Source organism: Cydia splendana, chromosome 25 (genome assembly GCF_910591565.1).
Source record: "Cydia splendana chromosome 25, ilCydSple1.2, whole genome shotgun sequence".
Classification (NCBI taxonomy): Eukaryota; Metazoa; Arthropoda; class Insecta; order Lepidoptera; family Tortricidae; genus Cydia; species Cydia splendana.
Genome location: NC_085984.1, coordinates 10,679,648 through 10,703,538, shown reverse-complemented (window position 1 = coordinate 10,703,538; position 23,891 = coordinate 10,679,648). Strand labels below are relative to the sequence as shown.

The 23,891-nt window shown below is 43.2% G+C and overlaps 1 protein-coding gene and 1 pseudogene across 1 annotated transcript; both read left to right on the top strand.

Moving 5' to 3' along the window:
- Window positions 1–83: 83 nt before the first annotated feature.
- Window positions 84–22,808, top strand: LOC134802944 (ATP-dependent zinc metalloprotease YME1L-like). The gene is made up of 15 exons (XM_063775674.1): window positions 84–337; window positions 426–921; window positions 2,238–2,390; window positions 3,321–3,453; window positions 5,866–5,968; window positions 6,311–6,521; window positions 7,107–7,207; window positions 8,182–8,310; window positions 10,937–11,100; window positions 12,654–12,819; window positions 14,320–14,503; window positions 15,037–15,182; window positions 15,644–15,750; window positions 18,408–18,588; window positions 19,732–22,808. Exons 1-14 carry the CDS (start codon window positions 302–304, stop codon window positions 18,583–18,585), a joined length of 2,307 nt encoding a protein of 768 aa, XP_063631744.1. The 5' UTR covers window positions 84–301; the 3' UTR covers window positions 18,586–18,588; window positions 19,732–22,808.
- LOC134802625 (uncharacterized) lies at window positions 11,116–12,245 on the top strand (annotated as a pseudogene).
- Window positions 22,809–23,891: the final 1,083 nt, after the last annotated feature.

Sequence of the window (23,891 nt, the reverse complement as noted above, 5' to 3'; positions counted from 1 at the left end):
ATAATTTAAACGTTATTCTCTCTTTTTTAGCCTCTGTTAATGTTTAGTAACATTTCATTACATTAATATATGACTTGTAAAAATAAATACATCAATAATTCGTTTACTTATTCAATCTTTTTGTCGAAAAATGTAATACTATCGAGTCAGTGGCATCATAATTCTTATTCAAGTCTGACCCATAGAGGTCATAGAAGAAATGTGTCTGTTCGCCATATTTTGCTACGAAAATTAAGTTTGACGTAAGAGCCTACAAAATTTTCGAGTGCACTCGCTAAACACAAATCCAGCTACATGTAACATGTTCTCACTGAACTCCATAAACACCCAAAATCAGGTAAAGTACTCCCGAAATTGTATAATAAGTATAATCTGCTAAAATCGTGAATTTGTTTGTCATTATCATAACCTTTGTATCGTTGCAGATTTTAGTTAGTTTTAGCCAACTATCGGCCCGCTACTCCAGTGTTTTCAGGCACAGAAAGCACAGTTATGATAAAAACAAGAATGTTAAACGGAAAGAGAGCGCGGCGTTGACTTATGATGCAACAATTTGCAAGGAAAGCTTTGAAGAGGCGATCAAGAATTTGGACAAAGATGTCTTAGTGGAATTGAAGAAAGTGGACATCCGCTCGCTTGCATCATCCCCTCGCGTCTCAAGAGACACAGAACGGTGTCTATCGCCTAGAAAGATCTCTTATGTATCAGCAGATTCCTTTGAGAAAAATAAAAATGGTTGGTCGGCCCAACCTCCACCAAGAGGTTTCCTCAGCTTCACAGATCAGTTTGTGGGGTTATTATCAAGTAGTATCCAGCAGAGGGGCTTCGATATCCAAGTGCGAGGCTTCAAGACGGAGAGAGGGATCCATGCGGACCTGAAACGGAACCCGAACTTGATTAATAGACTGCGTAAGTTCTTCGGTCAGTATGAATAAGATAAATTCGTAGGAATGTTGACTAGAGAGAACAGTGTGATAACTGTGTGAGTATATAGATAGAAAAAGTAGTTTTGTTATTAATTTCATTATGGATTATGGTTAACATGAGTTCTGTCATAAATATTTTGTGTAATTAACATAGCATAGCAAGTTTTTATAAATAAAATATAACTAATATGCCCTTATGGTAAAGACGGTACTAGCTGCACGCAATAGGCCTGGCATTCAAAGGGTTTATTATGCCACTTGACTAGTTTTATTGAAACCATATGGTATTGAATTAAGTCAGATTGCAATTGCAGATAGAAAAGAACATAGGTAATATGAGAGAAGAGAATTCAGTGAATGTATAGTGTTTTGGAGAATTTGGCAATAAGTTGGTTATAGGTTATAGGTTTTCGCGGGCTTGGTGTCCGCAACTCGACGTCATATTATTGCGCCTATTTTGCGTGATGAAAGCAATAAGTTCTAATCTAAACATCTCTAATTCGTCCACAACTTGAGTTGTGCCGTTCTCGAGCACATTCTCCGGTTATTACGGGGAATATTCTCTAGGGGCTGTCCATAAATTACGTCATCTATTTTCGACGATTTTAGACCCCCCCCCCCCCCCTAAAATCATCCAAAAATCGTGCTTCAAATGACCCCATTTCCTCCTACGTCATGCTACCATCATCCGATGTCCAGACCCCCCCCCCCTAATTTGAAATGACGTAATTTATGAATAGCCCCCTAGGGAGAATGTTCCCCATAAAAAACAGAGAGTGTTCCTGAGAACGGGAAAACTATGCCACAACTGCTCCAAGATTCACTGGAATAGATATCTTAAGCATTTCCCAAACTATGGGTCTCGACCCACCAACGGGTGGGCGTATATTATAGTTTAGCATTAGAAAAACTTGACGTGTATTTTTATTGAAAAACACTTGAAAAATAAGTCACGGCAAATATGTAACAATTATGAATCATATACAATTATTTACATTCTTTTGCTTTCATAAGTAATAGTTTTTCATTTAAAAGACACGTTAAGATCGCGTAGTCTTTTTCTAATGTTAAAAAAACGAACTATAAGTGGGCCCTGAAACTACTAACTAACTTTTTAAGACGGCCAAGTGGTGGGTCCCAAATTTGGCAAATTTTTAAAGTGGGTCGGAGCCCGGCCATATTTGGGAACCACTGTCTTAAAGCAATAAATTATATGTGTTATGTATGTACTTTGTGGTGTATTTATTTTTGTTTACTATATTTGTACAATTTCCACATAATAATTCAATTATTGACATACCAAAACACTAGGGTTTGCAGCAGAGCCCCCTACCAGTAAGGACAAGCAGGCTTTGGGACCAGATGTGGCCCCGCGCCTTGAGAAGCTGCTAGGAGATGACTCGCCTCTCACTAGCCAGCAGAAAGACAAGATCAAGATTGCCTTTGCTGAGGGATATTTAGCTGGTAAGTATTTTATTTTTATTTAATTTTAATAACAATAGGTACTTCTGTGGGACTCGGGCATATTTGAAATTTGAACACACTACAATGCGTCACTGAGATGACGATAAACCTCCATGTTATGGAGGGAAACATGAAGTAATTTTTAACATAAACAAAACTTGACGTAAAAATAGGAGTTGAAGACCAGTATGCTAAATTAAGAGCCCGCCTGATGGTAAGCAGTCACCGTAGCGTCCGTAGCCCGCAAATCCAGGGATGTTACATGCGCGTTGCCGACCCTTTAAAAACCTGTATACTCCTTTATTGAAGAACTTCATACTGATCCAGATTAGGATCATCAAAGTTTATTTATTCTTTAGTCTTAGCTGTCAACTAATTTGTCATTACACAAACGGGTCTACCGCGATATAATTTCATTGAAGGTAAAAACAATGAAATTATATCGCGGTAGACCCGTTTGTGTAATTAAATATGTGTACAAAACGCGAGAGTTTAAAGTGTTATAATTTGTCATTAGTCATAATGACGACTCAATGGAAAGAAGGGCCTTTTTAAAGGCCTTAGGGCGGCTAGGGGTTTTCTTCGGTTTGAGATTTGACCTTTTATCCGCCAAAGACGTTAAACTGACGTCAGGCGTGGCTCACTCCGCGATTTCGTCGCTTTGCTACAGCTAGCTACAAGTACATCCGTTCCACACCAATTTTGGTGGCTAGCCATAAGCCCCGCGTGGCGCTGTCGCCACCTAGCGGCCATATCTGTCCTGATCGTAACAGACGCGTTTTGTTAGAGAGTGAGTCTTCTGTACCTAGTACTATTATTTATTCTGTGCTGACGTGCGCGGCTCACGTGCCCAATATCAACCTTCGTGCATTCTGACATGGATCACTATGACTGGTGTTGAAAGTGTCAAGAAAAATGTCCGTTTTTTAGGTTCCCACCCAGACAACGCGCGCGGCACCAAGGCCTCCAAGTACCTGAAGGTGGTGCAGCAGCTGCTGACCATCGTGCTGTTCCTGGCCATCTTCGTCAGCCTCATGGCCTCCGTCAGCGGCACTGTGTTCCGGTAACTGTCTACAGTAGTTTAGGTTCCCACCCTGACAACGCGCGCGGCACCAAGGCCTCCATGTACCTGAAGGTGGTGCAGCAGCTGCTGACCATCGTGCTGTTCCTGGCCATCTTCGTCAGCCTCATGGCCTCCGTCAGCGGCACTGTGTTCCGGTAACTGTCTACAGTAGTTTAGGTTCCCACCCTGACAACGCGCGCGGCACCAAGGCCTCCATGTACCTGAAGGTGGTGCAGCAGCTGCTGACCATCGTGCTGTTCCTCGCCATCTTCGTCAGCCTCATGGCCTCCGTCAGCAGCACTGTGTTCCGGTAACTGCTTACACTAGTTCAGGTTCCCACCCTGACAACGCGCGCGGCACCAAGGCCTCCATGTACCTGAAGGTGGTGCAGCAGCTGCTGACCATCGTGCTGTTCCTCGCCATCTTCGTCAGCCTCATGGCCTCCGTCAGCGGCACTGTGTTCCGGTAACTGCTTACACTAGTTCAGGTTCCCACCCTGACAACGCGCGTGGCACCAAGGCCTCCATGTACCTGAAGGTGGTGCAGCAGCTGCTGACCATCGTGCTGTTCCTCGCCATCTTCGTCAGCCTCATGGCCTCCGTCAGCGGCACTGTGTTCCGGTAACTGTCTACACTAGTTCAGGTTCCCACCCTGACAACGCGCGCGGCACCAAGGCCTCCATGTACCTGAAGGTGGTGCAGCAGCTGCTGACCATCGTGCTGTTCCTCGCCATCTTCGTCAGCCTCATGGCCTCCGTCAGCGGCACTGTGTTCCGGTAACTGTCTACACTAGTTCAGGTTCCCACCCTGACAACGCGCGCGGCACCAAGGCCTCCATGTACCTGAAGGTGGTGCAGCAGCTGCTGACCATCGTGCTGTTCCTCGCCATCTTCGTCAGCCTCATGGCCTCCGTCAGCGGCACTGTGTTCCGGTAACTGTCTACAGTAGTTTAGGTTCCCACCCTGACAACGCGCGCGGCACCAAGGCCTCCATGTACCTGAAGGTGGTGCAGCAGCTGCTGACCATCGTGCTGTTCCTCGCCATCTTCGTCAGCCTCATGGCCTCCGTCAGCGGCACTGTGTTCCGGTAACTGCTTACACTAGTTCAGGTTCCCACCCTGACAACGCGCGCGGCACCAAGGCCTCCATGTACCTGAAGGTGGTGCAGCAGCTGCTGACCATCGTGCTGTTCCTCGCCATCTTCGTCAGCCTCATGGCCTCCGTCAGCGGCACTGTGTTCCGGTAACTGTCTACACTAGTTCAGGTTCCCACCCTGACAACGCGCGCGGCACCAAGGCCTCCAAGTACCTGAAGGTGGTGCAGCAGCTGCTGACCATCGTGCTGTTCCTCGCCATCTTCGTCAGCCTCATGGCCTCCGTCAGCGGCACTGTGTTCCGGTAACTGCTTACACTAGTTCAGGTTCCCACCCTGACAACGCGCGCGGCACCAAGGCCTCCATGTACCTGAAGGTGGTGCAGCAGCTGCTGACCATCGTGCTGTTCCTCGCCATCTTCGTCAGCCTCATGGCCTCCGTCAGCGGCACTGTGTTCCGGTAACTGCTTACACTAGTTCAGGTTCCCACCCTGACAACGCGCGCGGCACCAAGGCCTCCATGTACCTGAAGGTGGTGCAGCAGCTGCTGACCATCGTGCTGTTCCTGGCCATCTTCGTCAGCCTCATGGCTTCCGTCAGCGGCACTGTGTTCCGGTATCTATCTACAGTTGTTTCTTCCGTTCCGTACCCAAAGGGTAAAAACGAGACCCGAAGTAGATTCCACTGTCCGTCTGTCTGTCACCAGGCTGTAACTCATGAGCCGTGATAGCTAGACAGTTGAAATTTTCACAGATGATGTATTTCTGTAGCCGCTATGACAACAAATACTAAAAACAGAATATAATAAATATTTAAGTCCTCCCATACAACAAACGTGATTTTTTTGTCGTTTTTTGCGTAATGGTACGGAACCCATCGTGCGCGAGTCCGATTCGCACTTGAGCGATTTTTAAGAATATGAGGAGATTGTACGATACATACTGTACATTGAGATACATTATATGCAGGTAGAGTAACAAAAATGTAACAGTTTGCCATATCACCAGATCATTTGGAATTGGAAATATAGTCTTAGTTAAATTTTATGTGGGCGTTTCCTTTAAAAAGACCTGCGCCCAACAGAGATATGTTGGTTTCCATGAGAGAAGGATCCTTATGCTTCATCTGCAAAAGGAAGACGTTTCTATCAGAAATTCTATTGGAATTTGAGATGGAAACATCCTTATTGCACTTGAAAAAATATATCGGGATGAAAGATGCTACGAAAACTTGTGTGACTATTTCCATACATTATTAACGTTTCGATTGGCGTTTCAAAAGTGGTTTACTTGAATAATCAGTCTACTATCCCTTTCGAGCAGGATTCAGTTGGGCAACCAGGTGGAGGTGGATCCCGAAGACATCTCGGTGACATTTGATGATGTGAAGGGTGCTGACGAGGCCAAACAGGAGCTGAAGGATGTGGTAAGTGGGCTGCTCTAAAAAAAGGAACGTCAATGTCTTTTAAGGAAGCGTGCTCTTTCATCATTATTACTACTTGCGTTTGTACTAGTGTTGGTAAAAACTCTAGTCCACTGAGTCAGAATTTGAAGAACTCTGCTCGTTTTTATGAGACTATTGGCGGGTGCAACCGGCTAAAAGTATCAAAATTATGCTTAAAATTCACCCCCAAAATTTAAAATGGAGGTCGGGGTAAATATTAGTTTAGGATAGGGAGGGTTATTTTAAGAATTTTAACGCAGAACGAAGTTTAATAGAGTTTAGTGAAAAATGGTAAAAATTAAGAAAAATATTCTCGTTTCCCAGGTGGAATTCCTAAAGTCCCCTGAGAAGTTCTCATCGCTCGGCGGCAAGCTGCCCAAGGGCGTGCTGCTAGTGGGTCCTCCGGGCACCGGCAAGACGTTGTTGGCGCGAGCGGTGGCCGGCGAAGCGAGGGTGCCGTTCTTCCACGCCGCCGGACCTGAGTTCGATGAGATACTTGTTGGACAGGGGGCGAGAAGAGTCAGAGATTTGTTTAGTAAGTCCTTTACCACAAATTTGTCTGCTTACCCCCTTATTCATAGAACTTTACGGGCCTGATTTAGTTAAATTATGTTTTATACCTTTCTTACAAATACATAAGTCTAAATGACAGTTAAAGACAAACGATCATTAGCTAGTTGAGGTTTGTAGCGCGTTTATGAATAAGGGGGTTAAGCTGTACGGTTGACGGAAACGTCAACATCTTATTATTACTCGTAAGTATATGAAGTGTTTACTTTATATTGGGCATTATAGTGTAAGTTTGAACCAAATTATTTTGAATTATATATTTCGAACACCTCAAAATTGGAAAAAAAAATTGAGTATAATCAAGTCAAGTACTACTTTGAACTGGTTTGATGTCTGAGATTTTTTTATTTGACTAAGAATCTGTTCTGATGACCAGAGTTTTCCAATACAAGTTAATATTAGAATGAAGCAGTCGATATGCATACAAAAGATTTGGTAAATTTTTCAAGGTATTAGAAACAACTTAACCAACCAAAATTTAGACCATAGCGATACTATTGTCGCAAAAAATACACTGTCAAACTTTCTAATCCGATGTTTTTTTTTACAGAAGCGGCAAAGGAGCGAGCGCCGTGTGTGATATTCATTGACGAAATCGATTCTGTCGGAGCCAAGAGAACCAACAGCGTTCTACATCCATACGCCAACCAGGTGAATAAACTTAGAACGAGCTTCATAGAGTTCATAGTAATCGTATTTTATACAATCATGATAATTGGAGACCTTAAATTTTCAATCGAGTACCTTAAGGCTACGAAGCTTGCTGAGTGACCTTAGCAGGTACGAAATTGAAAAGCTTGATTATATTACAAATACAAATACAAATACAAATACAAATGCGTTTATTTCATTACTTTTTACATAAGTTCTTAGGTATAGTATAAGGGTTAGGTAGGTAATTAGTCCATCTTAGGTATAAGGAGTAAGTAGGTAAGTATTAATCTAAACATTGTGTAACAAATTGTGTAAGTAATGAAAAAGGTGCGGGTACAGCTTGCTGAATTTAAACCCGCCCTCGGTCAGCTAATTGGAGTGGTATTAAGATTACATAATATTTAAATTATGAAATTCACATAAAAAACAAAACATTAGTATTTAACAATAGTATAACTTTACTATTATAGGTAGGTATATATGTATAAGTTTTCACCACACCAGGTCGTAAAGGCTCTCTTCTTCTTCCTCGCGTTATCCCGGCATTTTGCCACGGCTCTTGGGAGTCTGGGGTCCGCTTGACAACTAATCCCAAAAATTGACGTAGGCACTAGTTTTTACGAATGCGACTGCCATCTGACATTCCAAACCAGAGGGAAAACTAGGCCTTATTGGAATTAGTCCGGTTTCCTCGCGATGTTTTCCTTCACCGAAAAGCGACTGGTAAATATCAAATGATATTTCGTACATAAGTTCCGAAAAACTCATTGGTACGAGCCGGGGTTTGAACCCGCGACCTCCGGATTGCAAGTTGCACGCTCTTACCGCTAGGCCACCAGGTCGTAAAGGCTCTATCTATTCTTCAAAAAAGGATGAAATAGTGACATTTTCTCCACAAAAATGTGTTTCTTCATGTCGGCTGTTGGTGTTCGCTTTTAATTTAATTAATGATCAAAATCTTTTGTTCACAGACCATTAACCAGCTTCTGTCAGAGATGGACGGCTTCCACCAGAACGAGGGGGTCATAGTCCTGGGCGCCACCAACCGCCGGGATGACTTGGACCAGGCTCTGCTCAGGCCGGGACGTTTCGACGTGGAGGTAATATGTAGGACAAATGGACGGGTTCCATCAGAACGAGGGGGTCATAGTACTGGGCGCCACCAACCGCCGGGACGACTTGGACCAGGCTCTGCTCAGGCCGGGACGTTTCGACGTGGAGGTAATATGTAGGACAGATGGACGGCTTCCACCAGAACGAGGGGGTCATAGTCCTGGGCGCCACCAACCTCCGGGACGATTTGGACCAGGCTCTGCTCAGGCCGGGACGTTTCGACGTGGAGGTAATATGTAGGACAGATGACGGCTTCCACCAGAACGAGGGGGTCATAGTCCTGGGCGCCACCAACCGCCGGGATGACTTGGACCAGGATCTGCTCAGGCCGGGACGTTTCGACGTGGAGGTAATATGTAGAACAGATGGACGGCTTCCACCAGAACGAGGGGGTCATAGTCCTGGGCGCCACCAACCTCCGGGACGACTTGGACCAGGCTCTGCTCAGGCCGGGACGTTTCGACGTGGAGGTAATATGTAGGACAAATGGACGGGTTCCATCAGAACGAGGGGGTCATAGTACTGGGCGCCACCAACCGCCGGGACGACTTGGACCAGGCTCTGCTCAGGCCGGGACGTTTCGACGTGGAGGTAATATGTAGGACAGATGGACGGCTTCCACCAGAACGGGGGGGTCATAGTCCTGGGCGCCACCAACCGCCGGGATGATTTGGACCAGGCTCTGCTCAGGCCGGGACGGTTCGACGTTGAGGTAATATGTAGGACATAACTGACACATATAACACTTTAAATTCTCGCGATTTGCATATTTGCGATTTTATATTGAAATACACATATTGACCACACGTGACCACAGCTGGCGCAACTCGGCTGAACCGTCGGAATTTAAGGTAAAAACAATGAAATTATATCGCGGTAGACCCGTTTGTGTTATTAATATGTAAAACTAACACAACAAAAATATTTAGAACAATTAGACTGTGGCAAACAATTTTACACTAGAATTGTAGAGGAAAGCTTAGGGGGAAAGTAGTAAAGTTGTGGGTGTCATTCTGAATCCCTAACAACGTTTGTCCTAAAGTCACTTGCCCTAACTGGTTTGTTCTAATGGGCACATGCCCTAAGGATCAATTGTCATAACGATTATTTTCCATAATGTAATGGTTAGCCTAAGACTCATTTGCCCTAAGCATTTGTACCATAACTATCAAGATCCCTAATGTTTTTTACCATATTCTTCGAAATCCCTAACAATGTTTGGCATAAAATAACATGTTCTAACTGTTTTGACCTAATGGCTATTACCCTAATGATCGCCCATTCGATAATAGGGAAACCAAAATTAGGGAATACGCGCATTAGGACATCTGATCATTATGACAAACAATATTAGGGAATGCAAAGATAGGAGAAAAGATTTTAGGGATTCAGATATAGATCCGTAAAGTTGTAGTGCATAATTAATTAATTATTTTCCTTCGTGTTTTCACGGAACCGTACGGACGTGTCTTGCTATTTCAGTTAGTCTCGGTACAAAAAGTACTGAGGTTGACTGAAGTGGCATGACAAATACGAACGCTTCCGAGAAAATATTTTTGGCACGTTGTTTCATGCGCTACTATGGTATGGTAATCCTTCGCGCCTACATTTTTTAAATTTACCGCACTTTTCTACTGACGGAAATAGGTTGACAGTCTATATTGTTGCTGATTGTACACAGTCAAGTGAAACCGCCCACACAGAACAGAATTGATTGCCTGTATTTGAATAACTGCTGCTTGATACACGCACGCAATAATAAATAAATGTACAGTTATAGTTACTAAGGATAGTTATGTATAGTTATAATAATACAGTAAAATTATACATTTTGCGTTTGCGCCAAATCCGGTAGTTCTGATTTTTTTGCAGGCTTGTTTATGATGTTGGCCCAATGAATAATCCAAGTTTGTGACCTCGAGCGCCGAACGCAACTTTGTCAAAAATCGAATAAACCGCATTTTTTTTTAGATTTGGGCGATTATAACCCTAAAGTACTAGTTTTTGATAGTAACTTCCTAGGGCGTTTTTAAAGTAGACTAAATTTGCTACTAAAAAAATGTATGAGTGCCTATTTTGAAAAAATATTTTTTTATGGAAAATAAATATTTTGTAGAACGTGGCGGTGATGAATTCCATATAAATTACCTACCTAACCCTTATATTATAGCTAAGACCTGATGTAAAATTATAAAACTTTGAAAGGCTTTATCTCGGAAAATATTAGATGTACAGAGACAATTCTCGTGTCTTATTGTAGCAAATTTAGTCTACTTTAAAAACGCCCTAGGAAGTTACTACCAAAAACTAGTACTTAGGGGTTAAATCGCCCAAATCTAAAAAAAAATTGCGGTTTATTCGATTTTTTGACAAAGTTGCGTCCGGCGGTCGAGGTCACAAACTTGGATTATTCATTGGGCCAACATCACAAACAAGTCTGCAAAAAATCAGAACTACCGGATTTGACGCAAAAGAGCCAGATGACAAAATTCGACAACGTTACTGGATTATAACACTTGATTAAGATTATTTATATTACTAACACAATGATCCTCGACGGCCTTAAATAAAGAATTTATTATTGATGTATAACCTAAAAAACTTTTTTTAAAGGTGAACGTGCCAACACCGGACTACGGCGGTCGCCGCGACATCCTCGACCTGTACCTGGGCCGCGTGACGGCCAACCCCGACGTGAACAGCGACGTGCTCGCTCGAGGGACCACGGGCTTCACCGGCGCCGACCTGGAGAACATGGTCAACCAGGCCGCGCTCAAGTAACTATCCTTCACATGTACACCGGACTACGGCGGAGACCCTCGAGCTGTACCTGGGCCGCGTGACGGCCAACCCCGACGTGAACAGCGACGTGCTCGCTCGAGGGACCACGGGCTTCACCGGCGCCGACCTGGAGAACATGGTCAACCAGGCCGCGCTCAAGTAACTATCCTTCACATGTACACCGGACTACGGCGGAGACCCTCGAGCTGTACCTGGGCCGCGTGACGGCCAACCCCGACGTGAACAGCGACGTGCTCGCTCGAGGGACCACGGGCTTCACCGGCGCCGACCTGGAGAACATGGTCAACCAGGCCGCGCTCAAGTAACTATCCTTCACATGTACACCGGACTACGGCGGAGACCCTCGAGCTGTACCTGGGCCGCGTGACGGCCAACCCCGACGTGAACAGCGACGTGCTCGCTCGAGGGACCACGGGCTTCACCGGCGCCGACCTGGAGAACATGGTCAACCAGGCCGCGCTCAAGTAACTATCCTTCACATGTACACCGGACTACGGCGGAGACCCTCGAGCTGTACCTGGGCCGCGTGACGGCCAACCCCGACGTGAACAGCGACGTGCTCGCTCGAGGGACCACGGGCTTCACCGGCGCCGACCTGGAGAACATGGTCAACCAGGCCGCGCTCAAGTAACTATCCTTCGCATGTACACCGGACTACGGCGGAGACCCTCGAGCTGTACCTGGGCCGCGTGACGGCCAACCCCGACGTGAACAGCGACGTGCTCGCTCGAGGGACCACGGGCTTCACCGGCGCCGACCTGGAGAACATGGTCAACCAGGCCGCGCTCAAGTAACTATCCTTCACATGTACACCGGACTACGGCGGAGACCCTCGAGCTGTACCTGGGCCGCGTGACGGCCAACCCCGACGTGAACAGCGACGTGCTCGCTCGAGGGACCACGGGCTTCACCGGCGCCGACCTGGAGAACATGGTCAACCAGGCCGCGCTCAAGTAACTATCCTTCACATGTACACCGGACTACGGCGGAGACCCTCGAGCTGTACCTGGGCCGCGTGACGGCCAACCCCGACGTGAACAGCGACGTGCTCGCTCGAGGGACCACGGGCTTCACCGGCGCCGACCTGGAGAACATTGTCAACCAGGCCGCGCTCAAGTAACTATCCTTCATTCTTAAGGTTCCGTACCCAAAGGGTGAAAACGGGACCCTATTACTAAGACTCCACTGTCCGTCTCTCTGTCACCAGGCTGTGGCCATGAACCGTAATAACAGTTGAAATATTCACAGATGATGTATTTCTGTTGCCGATATAATAACAAATACGAAAAAGTACGGAAACCTCGGTGGGTGAGTCTGACTCGCACTTGTCCGGTTTTTATACTATGTGTAGACCTTGCAAACACCCATAGCTCAGCCATTTTGAAAAAAATCCAAAAGCTGTATTGACAAAAAAACCGTATCATTATCAAACATGCTCACAAAATTTCACAACAATCGGTTAACAAATGCCCTTGGTGAGGTTAAAACTGTGGGTCCCCTTGTTAACATAATTATGTTTTGCTTGCAGGGCAGCGATCGACGGCGCAAAGACAGTCACAATGAAGTATCTAGAAGACGCCCGCGACAAGGTGCTGATGGGTCCGGAGAGACGTTCCCGGCTGCCTGATGAGGAGGCCAACACCATCACCGCGTACCACGAGGGCGGACACGCGCTGGTAGCTTATTACACCAAGGTCAGTTCATATTGTTGTGGGTCCAGAGATATTCCAGATCTGATCAAGGACACAAGGTCCTCATGGGTCCGGAGAGACGTTCCCGACTGCCTGATGAGGAGGCCAACACCATCACCGCGTACCACGAGGGCGGACACGCGCTGGTAGCTTATTACACCAAGGTCAGTTCATATTGTTGTGGGTCCAGAGATATTCCAGATCTGATCAAGGACACAAGGTCCTCATGGGTCCGGAGAGACGTTCCCGACTGCCTGATGAGGAGGCCAACACCATCACCGCGTACCACGAGGGCGGACACGCGCTGGTAGCTTATTACACCAAGGTCAGTTCATATTGTTGTGGGTCCAGAGATATTCCAGATCTGATCAAGGACACAAGGTCCTCATGGGTCCGGAGAGACGTTCCCGACTGCCTGATGAGGAGGCCAACACCATCACCGCGTACCACGAGGGCGGACACGCGCTGGTAGCTTATTACACCAAGGTCAGTTCATATTGTTGTGGGTCCAGAGATATTCCAGATCTGATCAAGGACACAAGGTCCTCATGGGTCCGGAAAGACGTTCCCGACTGCCTGATGAGGAGGCCAACACCATCACCGCGTACCACGAGGGCGGACACGCGCTGGTAGCTTATTACACCAAGGTCAGTTCATATTGTTGTGGGTCCAGAGATATTCCAGATCTGATCAAGGACACAAGGTCCTCATGGGTCCGGAGAGACGTTCCCGACTGCCTGATGAGGAGGCCAACACCATCACCGCGTACCACGAGGGCGGACACGCGCTGGTAGCTTATTACACCAAGGTCAGTTCATATTGTTGTGGGTCCAGAGATATTCCAGATCTGATCAAGGACACAAGGTCCTCATGGGTCCGGAGAGACGTTCCCGACTGCCTGATGAGGAGGCCAACACCATCACCGCGTACCACGAGGGCGGACACGCGCTGGTAGCTTATTACACCAAGGTCAGTTCATATTGTTGTGGGTCCAGAGATATTCCAGATCTGATCAAGGACACAAGGTCCTCATGGGTCCGGAGAGACGTTCCCGACTGCCTGATGAGGAGGCCAACACCATCACCGCGTACCACGAGGGCGGACACGCGCTGGTAGCTTATTACACCAAGGTCAGTTCATATTGTTGTGGGTCCAGAGATATTCCAGATCTGATCAAGGACACAAGGTCCTCATGGGTCCGGAGAGACGTTCCCGACTGCCTGATGAGGAGGCCAACACCATCACCGCGTGCCACGAGGGCGGACACGCGCTGGTAGCTTATTACACCAAGGTCTGTTCATATTGTTGTGGGTCCAGAGATATTCCAGGTCTGATCAAGGAGGAGACAAGGTCCTCATGGGTCCGGAGAGACGTTCCCGGCTGCCTGATGGCGAACGTTATTGTTAAGCGAATAAGAACGTGTCAAGGTCATTTTGAACACCTCGCCCGCGTAGCAACTTCTGCTGCTGACCGTACAAAACTTAAAGTCCCCGTTGATTGCAGGACGCGCACCCCCTGCACAAGGTGACCATCATCCCGCGCGGGCCGTCGCTGGGCCACACGGCCTACATCCCCGCCAAGGAGCGCTACCACGTCACCAAGCAGCAGCTGCTGGCCATGATGGACACCATGATGGGCGGCCGAGCTGCTGAGGAGCTGGTCTTCGGCCCTGACAAGATTACTTCAGGTTAGTTATACCAAAGAGAATTGAGTGCATAGAGACGGATTGTCAAAGTAAGTAAATTATGTAGCCACTGTAAATTTACTGACATCTTTCGACAGAACTTAAAACTGTTAGAACGCCATTTGACTTTAACCCTTATTCTTTCACTGATATGTGTTAACTTATTAAATATTAATATTAACGCCATCCAACGCCACGCGTTTACCCCATCCAAAGAGGTCTTACCTCCATCTAAGGACGCCTTAGTCTATCCAGAGGGCGCTTACCCCTCCCGAGTGCGCTCATTCCCTCCAAAAAATGACCATCATCTCGTGGACCCTCGTTTAGGCTTTTGAAAATTTGCATGCAATTCCTTTTTAGCTCCTAACTTTTATAAGTAATAACCAACAAATCAAAAACTAGAAGTTACTATACGACAATAAATTTTGTCAAAACATTTTCCATAATATCAATATCCAGGAAGGGAAATGGGAACTACGTTTGTATGAAGATTTGTCCAGTATCGTCTTAGGTAATAACCTTTGTATTATTTCCAGGGGCCTCATCGGACCTGAAGCAAGCCACCTCCATCGCCCAGCACATGGTGCGCGAGTGGGGCATGAGCGAGCGAGTAGGGCTCCGCAGTATGGAGACGTCGAGGGGGCAACAGTCACACACGCTGGGACCTCAGACCAATGAACTAGTAAGACATTGTTTCCTTAACCTTTTGACCGCCATTTATTGGTTAAACAACCAAATACAAAACCGCCTGGATCAGTCACTGAACGACCTGACTTTAACCTACATTATTTGATTACCTATGTAATGTTTTCATCTACCCTCAACTGGCTGAGGGTAAGAAGCCAGCCAGTTGAAGGTAGATTTTGTTTATTATATTATTATATTAGCCTTTTCATCCTGAATTGGTAGTTTGTGATTTTATTTTTGCATCAGAGCATGTCCCTCAATTCAGTGTGCCTCTTGGCAAAGGCCTCCTCCCTCTAGCTGCTTTCACTGTACTCTATCGCGGGCCACTCTCCTCCAGTTGAATCCCGTAGCAAGTTTTAGCCGATCCTCCCATCTTTTGAGTTGGTTTTCCCCTATTTTGTTTACTTTTATTAAAAAAACTAAAGATACAGAGTATAATTGTTGTTTGATTGTCAGGTGGACACGGAGATCAAGAAGTTGTTGACAGAGAGTTACGAGCGCGCGAAGAATATCCTTCGGACGCACGCCAAGGAACACAAGGCGCTCGCCGAGGCGCTGCTCAAGTATGTATATTTTTTATATTATATTATGGGGACATTCTTACAGATGTAATGTATAATTGAGTTGCTTAACTTCAAACTCGGGTAAATCCACATGGATTTACTCGAGTTTGAAGTTAAGCGGCTCAGTTACAATTATTAATGGGCAGTCATTGGCACGTTGAAATAAAACGTTTTTTCTCAAAAATGGACGGCAAAGTCGACTTTGCCCTTTAAAAAATAGGTCGCGAGTGCGGAGTTTATGGTCAGTCAAAAATTAAAAAGTTAAAAACATTGCAGTCTCGATTTTGGGACTGCAATGTTGCATACAAATTCCATTATTTGTCGAGTTCCAAACTTTTTAAAAGTTTAAATGGCCATATCAAATGAAGGCACAGGCCCATTAAACAGCCAAACAGATAATAAGTACTTATTATTATAATGTTGGTATCGCGACTATTTAGCTGTCTCAAATAGGTTGGCGTATTTTCGGCAGAAAAATACACTTCTATTTTAAAATTTAAAAAATAAAAAGGCGGCAAAGCAAACTTTTTCAATTGTTCCTATTATTTTCTGTGAAAATATATACAGAACGTTGCTTTTGTAAAATATTTCTATGATATTTATATTTCTTGCACCATTTTTGAGAAAAGCACTATATATGACTCGGCTGGAAGGCTACTTGCTGGCTTCGGATTCAATTAAACGGACTCCCAAGGTCGTCCGTTTAAAACGAATCCTCAGCCTGCAAGTAGCTACTTCCGAGCCTCGACAATAATGTACTATTTCTCAAAAATGGACGTCAAAGTCGACTTCGCCGTTTAAAAAATAGGTCGCGAAGTGCGGAGTTTATGGTCAGTCAAAAATTAAAAAGTTAAAAACATTGCAGTCTCGATTTTGGGACTGCAATTTTGCATACAATTTCCATTATTTGTAGTGTTCCAAACTTTCTAAAAGTTTAAATGGCCATATGAAATGAAGGCACAGGCTCATTAAACAGCCAAACAGATGACAAGTATTTATTATTATAATGTTGGTATCGCTGTCGTAGTCAGATCGTATAATCCGCCGTATTACATTACAGCTAGCCGTTTTCAAAAACAGGGGCGTTTTGAAATGCGGCGGTTGGACGATTAGCCAGATTGTCATTGCGATACGTTCTTCAATAACGCGGCCTACGTTTAGCCGCATCGTACTACTATTTAGATTGTAGAGTGACCAGTTCTTTCGATCGCCTACGTAACCGGAGTTTGACAATGTTTGCAATTTAATTTATTTTTACCATGGTCCCATGTCTGTCGCATGCACCCACAGAGGTGGGCCAAAATAACCACGGTATGGGTGCCGCCAGACGGGCGAGGAGCTGGCAGGCCCAGACGGAGATGGCGGGACGGCCTGGACGCATATCTTAACGACTGGCCGGAGATTGCTCAAAACCGAGACGAATGGAAATCGAGGGGGGAGGCCTTTGCCCAGCAGTGGGACACCGTATAGGCTTATATAATAATAATAATGGTCCCACCGCACTACATGTGTTTATTTTCCCAAATATTTCCTTCACAACTGAAATAGACGGAGCCCCGCTCTGCGGGGCTCCTATTTCTGGGCGGTTTGCCCTTCGGGCATCTGAAGCTACCTAACGAACCTAACCTACTTACCTACCTACGCTTTCTTCCCCAAAGTGTAATTTTTCACCGACGTCTCACTAAATCAATAGGTAGGTAGGTTAGGTTCGTTAGGTAGCTTCAGATGCCCGAAGGGCAAACCGTTCAGAAATAGGAGCCCCGCGTTCGCGGGGCTCCGTCTAAGTTGCGAAGGAAATGTTTTTTGAAAAGAAACAGTCCGATGAACTCCAGATTGATGGACACCCCAGAGTTTTTCATAGTTTGTTGTTGTTATGTCAGGCAGCGCCACGAGTGTTCAAAATGGGAACTAAAAACTGTCAAAGCGGCGGCTAAGGACTCGCTGTATTACATTACGGCTTGTTGAAGCCGTGTTGAAGAACGTATAGCGTCGAATACATTCCGGCGGATTCTCATTCAGCCGCATTCAATCCGGCTAATCGTTAAACCGCCGCATCTTAAAACGCCCCTGTTTTTGAAAACGGCTAGCCGTAATGTAATACGGTGGATTATACGATCCGACTGCGACATCGCGACTATTTAGCTGTCTCAAAATACACTTCTATTTTAAAATTTAAAAAATAAAAAGGCGGCAAAGCAAACTTTTTCAATTGTTTTTACTTTTTTCTGTGAAAATACGTAAGAACCGTTGCTTATGCAAAATATTTCTATTATATTTATATTTCTTGCACCATTTTTGAGAAAAGCACTATATAACACTTTAAACTCTCGCGTTTTGTACACATATTTAATTACACAAACGGGTCTACCGCGATATAATTTCATTGTTTTTACCTTTAATTCCGACGTTTCAGCTGAGTTGCACCAGCTGTGGTCACGGAAAGACTGACGTCCCAACAAAATTAAAATGAAATTATATCGCGGTAGACCCGTTTGTGTAATTAAATAAAGCACTATATATGACTCGGCTGGAAGGCTACTTGCTGGCTTCGGATTCAATTAAACGGACTCCCAAGGTCGTCCGTTTGAAACGAATCCTCAGCCTGCAAGTAGCTACTTCCGAGCCTCGATAATAATGTAGTATTTTTGTATTCCCAGATATGAAACTCTGGACTTGGAGGACATCAAAGCCATAGTGAACGGCGACAAGCCGGCTCCCGAGAAGAGCCGCTCCACCCGGGAGCCGGCGGGGGCGGCGGCGCCGGCGAGCCCGCAGCCCGCGCCCGCGCCCGCGCCGCTGCTGCCGCCGCGCCCGCCGCACGCGCAGCCCGCGTAACAGGTTACTAAAACTACTTTAACTACTAAAAATTATGGTGCGACTCTGTCCGTCTGTCACGTTGCTAAATATCTTACGAACTATTTATTTATCCTTAATTCGACATCAACATTAAAATTACTAGACACGATCAACAATAATCACGACGAGATACGACTATTGAAGGCCTGGAGTTTTCGACTCACGATCTTCCCTTTTTTGGGTCCTTTTAGAGTTCAAAACCAAATATACAGATAGCGATCACCGTAGCTTATAGCCTGACGGGTTGTTGGTAAATGTATTAAAAATGGAACTTCACCGACAAAACCCAGAACCCCGACTGATTCTATAAGTTTGTAATCTTTAGGTATTTAAAAAAAAGTAAACTAAATCTATCCTCAAATTGCTTCTAAAGCCAGTTAAGGGTAGATGATAACTACACATCGGTAACTCGTGGCATTTAGGTAGCACTTAAAAGATTAGTGATGAGCACACATCGGTAACTCGTGGCAAAGTGTATTATTCTATTAATGATTTCTTCGCAGATAGCTTTAATGTGTAATTTATTAGTTTTATTTATATAATTTAATACGATGCTACTTTTTCTGCTTTATTGCATGACATATGTAAATATTATAAATCTTAGTTTAAGGAAATGTTTGTCATACCCTTTTAGGGTCCATGAGGTACGTACTTGTATAAATGTTGTAACATCCCTTGTTGTAACCATGGTACAATAAATGATTGATTGATTGATTGCATTTAGGTAGCACTTAAAAGATTAGTGATGAGCACACATCGGTAACTCGTGGCACTTGACAGTTTCTAACAGACTAGTGATGTGACAATGTTCTTCCTATACGAGTCGAGAAAAAGAAACCACTAAAAAAAGGAATTAATTAAACTAATCTTTTAAGTGCTACCTAAATGCCACGAGTTACCGATGTGTAAATTGATAACATTTTCATTACATGATCAAATAATGAAAATTAAAGTCAGGTCGTTCAGTGACAGATCTAGGTGATTTTGTATTTGGTTAGTTAACCAATAAATATTGTAACTACCCGAAAATGTGCAAATTGTTTATTTACTGTTATTTAAGTACCTAAAGATACAGAGTATAGTCATATTTTACTCCATTTATCATAACTTCATTATTTGTTGCAGCCGGGCCACATCGCAGCTGGAGGGACGTTAGAAGTGTCTTTGAAAATTTTGCAGGCGCCATAAAATGCTTCCAAATCAATAAAAATAAGCAAAACTCAAAACTGACACCACGCTAGTGAAACAGGAGATGTAACCATTAATTATTAAGGACTGATATTACATATTCATATTATTTCATCTTGGTTTTTATTTAGACTAAAGAGAATTTAGTATAGACGCGGATTGTCAAAGCAAATTTTGGTCGCTCGCTCGACCAGATGGCGCCATACCTTTAGCCTATACTCGTGTAGATGGGCGACACTTTTTGATATTTATCTTATTTAATACATCAGTGAAAAAACAAGGATCCAAGTCAAATGGCGTTCTAAAAGTTTTAATCATGTGTCGAAAGATGGCAATAAATTTACTGTGACTACGAAATTTACTTTGACAATTCGTCTCTATACGAAATTCTGTTTGATTTAGACATAACTTCAATCGTTTCGGCTTTGTCGTGTTGGCATACAATATTTAACACCGCATACAATATTTTTTTCTATTGGGAAATAAAATATTAATAAATAAAACAAATATGAATAAATAGATTATTAGATAAATTGAGTTTCAGGATGTTTTTGAAAATACAGTAAGTATAAAGAGTCGTTGCCGTTTCTACGATATGTCATAGAAGCCTTAGACATTTGAAGTGTTAAGTATTATTTTTGAACTTAGATACACATTTTTACTTTAGGGTGGTATTCGACGTGTCCAATGTCAGTACGTCTCACTCTCTCATTAAAGCAAAATGTGAGAGGCAATACACATTTGACAAAGGAATAAGATAGATGGAATACCACCCTTTACCGTATGGGCCTTTACGGGCATTTCATAATTTGTCCGTTGAGTATAGTTTTCATTTTATTAAATTGTTTTATGTACCATTGACCGGGGTGACTTTCAAATGCAGGGGCGACTTTCAAATTCTAATTTTTAAGCCATAATATATATTTATGCGAGATTTTTTACAGTAGGTGAATATGAATATATAGTAATCTAACTAGTTACAGGAACATTTTCAGTAAATAATGGTAACTCTATGGCCGTTTTAAATCTATCAAAGTAACCCCAAATTTTCTAAAGTCACCCCGATCTACGGTACCTAATGGTAAAAGAAATTGTATAAGCTATTATTGTCATAGTTTCATCATATTTCTATAAATCATTAGGATCATATTTTTCAAATCTTCGACCATTATTAATACCATTTAATATGAATATGATAATGTAATATCAGCCTAAAGTTAGTAAACAATATGGGGAAAAAAGTACGAAATCGTTTTTTTGTAAGTAGTTGACATTATTTGAGATTAACGATTTTTATTTTTACATAAACATCTGTAAAATATCGACCTTACGGTCTAAGCGATAAATATCAGATTGCAACATTATTTTATGTAATTTTCGCTTGTCTCAAAAAAGTAGTAACAATCACTGGGTTTTAATCTGATTACTTTTCTGCGTAATATGAATTATTATGCTTGCATAAAAATATTGCAACTACCTACAATAATTAGACGAACTGTTACAAATATAACATTCCTTAGGCAAAATGTAACATGTATTTTCGAAAGACCGAGTGAAACTTTTTGTCTGAGAACTACACAAATGAAATTAAAATAGTAAAAAGGAAATTACTGTAAATCCATATAAACTATACACCAAGGGTGCAGAAGTCACTGTTCTGGCTTCCAAAATGTATACTCTGTATCTTTAGGTATTGAAATAAAAGTAAATAAAATCTACCCTCAAATTGCTCCTTAAGCCAGTTGAGGGTAGATGAAAACATTACATGATCAAATAATGTAGGTTAAAGTCAGGGCGTTCAGTGACTGATCCAGGCGGTTTTGTATCTGGTTGGTTAACCAATAAATGTTATAACTACCTACCCGAAAATGTACAATTTATCATGGTATAATAATATACTCCGCCTGGTACTCCATTCCCGTCTTTTCTAGGTCACCTAACTGACACAAGCCTACGTCATCATGCGACAGCGCTATATGATAATATGCGATAGCGCTATATATAGCGGCCATGTTGTTGTGACGTAGGCCTGTGTCACTCTGGGAATAGAAGACCATGTTTTATTAGACTATGCAATTTATTTGTTTACTTTTATTTAAATACCTAAAGATACAAACTATAGTCGTAGTACACTGCCAGTTTAACTAGTATAAAGAACGACCCGTGGCCGGGTGGTCTAGTGGTCGACGTTAGCCGCGTAAGCTGACGCGGGTTCGATTCCCGCCTCGGCCACCGGTGGACTTAGTCACTTTGTCTTTGTATGTGTATGATATCTAAATCAGTTTATAGTAAAAAGAAATTAATATACAGATTTAAAAGAAATCTATAGAACTTCTTACAAACTCAAATATAAAATATTGGCCTTAAATAAATACAGTACAATGACATATTTCATTTAACTCAAATTAACTACATAAGGTGTCTTGAAGCAAAACTATTCGTGGTGAAATAAAAATAATCTATGTATTTATGTTACTTGGTTTTGTAAACTTATTGACTGCTTGGTGTACTTCGATAGAGTCAGACCAAGAATATAACACTTGCACTGCGTGTGCTATCAAAATCGTTGCAGACTTGTCTCGGTCTGACTATTTTGTTTTCTTTAAAAATATATATAAAAATAAAGTTACACATCTGAAACACAATAATATGGACACGTGCTTAAAGAATATTTTGAGGTTTAAAAAATGAATTTATGGGCTACCTATAGCCAGGTTTTTGTTAAATAGTCTACTTTTTTTAGGTATTTTAACAAACCAACACCAAAATCTTCACTTCATTTTAGCCAATCACAACACAAGGTTTTCTTTGTTTACTTTATTTTAAATACCTAAAAGAATGTATTCACTTTAAAAGCGAAATAGATTTTCTAATCCTTCAAAAAAAACTCCACCTTAGGACCCATCTATCTCTTCCAAAGTTATATCTTCTTAGACTGTATATAATATATTATTTTAATAAGGTTATAGGATGCAATATTATACGGCGAAATATTATTTACTCCGAAATGTTTAATAAGTCAATATCAAATATTTAAAACTAGTACTAAAACGGACTGCAATCTGACTGCAATTTGTATGCAATTCAACATAAATATTGAAAATAAGACAAATTGAAACTTTTAGTATCACTAACACTTTATCCCCAACCCCCCAAAAGTCCCCCACCGCGTCTGTCTGTTTGTATGTTCGCGATAAACTACTGAACGGATTTTCATGCGGTTTACCTATCAATAGAGTGATTCTTGAGGAAGGTTTAGGTGTATAACTTGTTAACCCGTGCGAAGCCGGGGCGGGTCGCTAGTCTGAAATAAAAAAGTCATGTTGACATTTTGGAGTAAGTAAATAATATTTGGCCGCTTGACTGGTGAACTAGTGAAATGTTGAAATACAATAGTCGTTGGTTGGTTCCTATAGTCTCGGGACTGTTCACTGGTCGTTAATATACCGTTGACGAGTTATGTTGGTTTTATTTTTGTATCTAACCCAAATCTTGCTAGCTCAATTTGACCCACTTCCCAATTCGATTGAGGTGAAACTTCACATACAGTACCGGCCAATACTATATCACCTTTGTGTGTTAGTTTGTAGATTGCATATTTTATTAGTCATTTTATACAAATAGATATATATTGTAGCGAAACGCTACTGGCCGTTTGTAAAAAAATAAAATGCATATTTGCGATAATTTTGAATTCAAATTTTGATAGAATGTAGGAGAAAGAAACGATTGAATTTTTGTTTTTTGGCAGATGGTTTGTGGATTTCGTGTCAAAAGGTCGTTGGTGATCCGGGCTGTTTTTTTAGACTACATTTGCTACGTTTAACGTTTATCCAGTTTGATAATTAATACGAAGTGTCGAAAGTGCGCGTTAATCGACGAGGAAAGGCTCCTCGTAAACTGCTGGCCACCAAAGCCGTGCGTAGGTCGGCGCTGAGCACTGGTGGAGTGAAGAAGCCGCATCGTTATCGTCCGGTCTGCTGCCATACGCGCTCGCCAGGAAGCGAGTGGCTTACCTCGTCGGCCTGCTTGAAGACACCATCTTGTGCGCCATCTGTGCTGTACAAGTAAATTTCCTACCGGCTGCCGGCACCCTT

Bases quoted from the DNA above. Each gene is read 5' to 3' on its own strand.
- LOC134802944 (XM_063775674.1), top strand. From the start codon at position 302: ATGTTCTCACTGAACTCCATAAACACCCAAAATCAG. The intron at 338-425 runs GTAAAGTACTCC...GTATCGTTGCAG, and splicing joins CCATAAACACCCAAAATCAG to ATTTTAGTTAGTTTTAGCCA. The intron at 15,751-18,407 runs GTATGTATATTT...TTGTATTCCCAG, and splicing joins CTCGCCGAGGCGCTGCTCAA to ATATGAAACTCTGGACTTGG.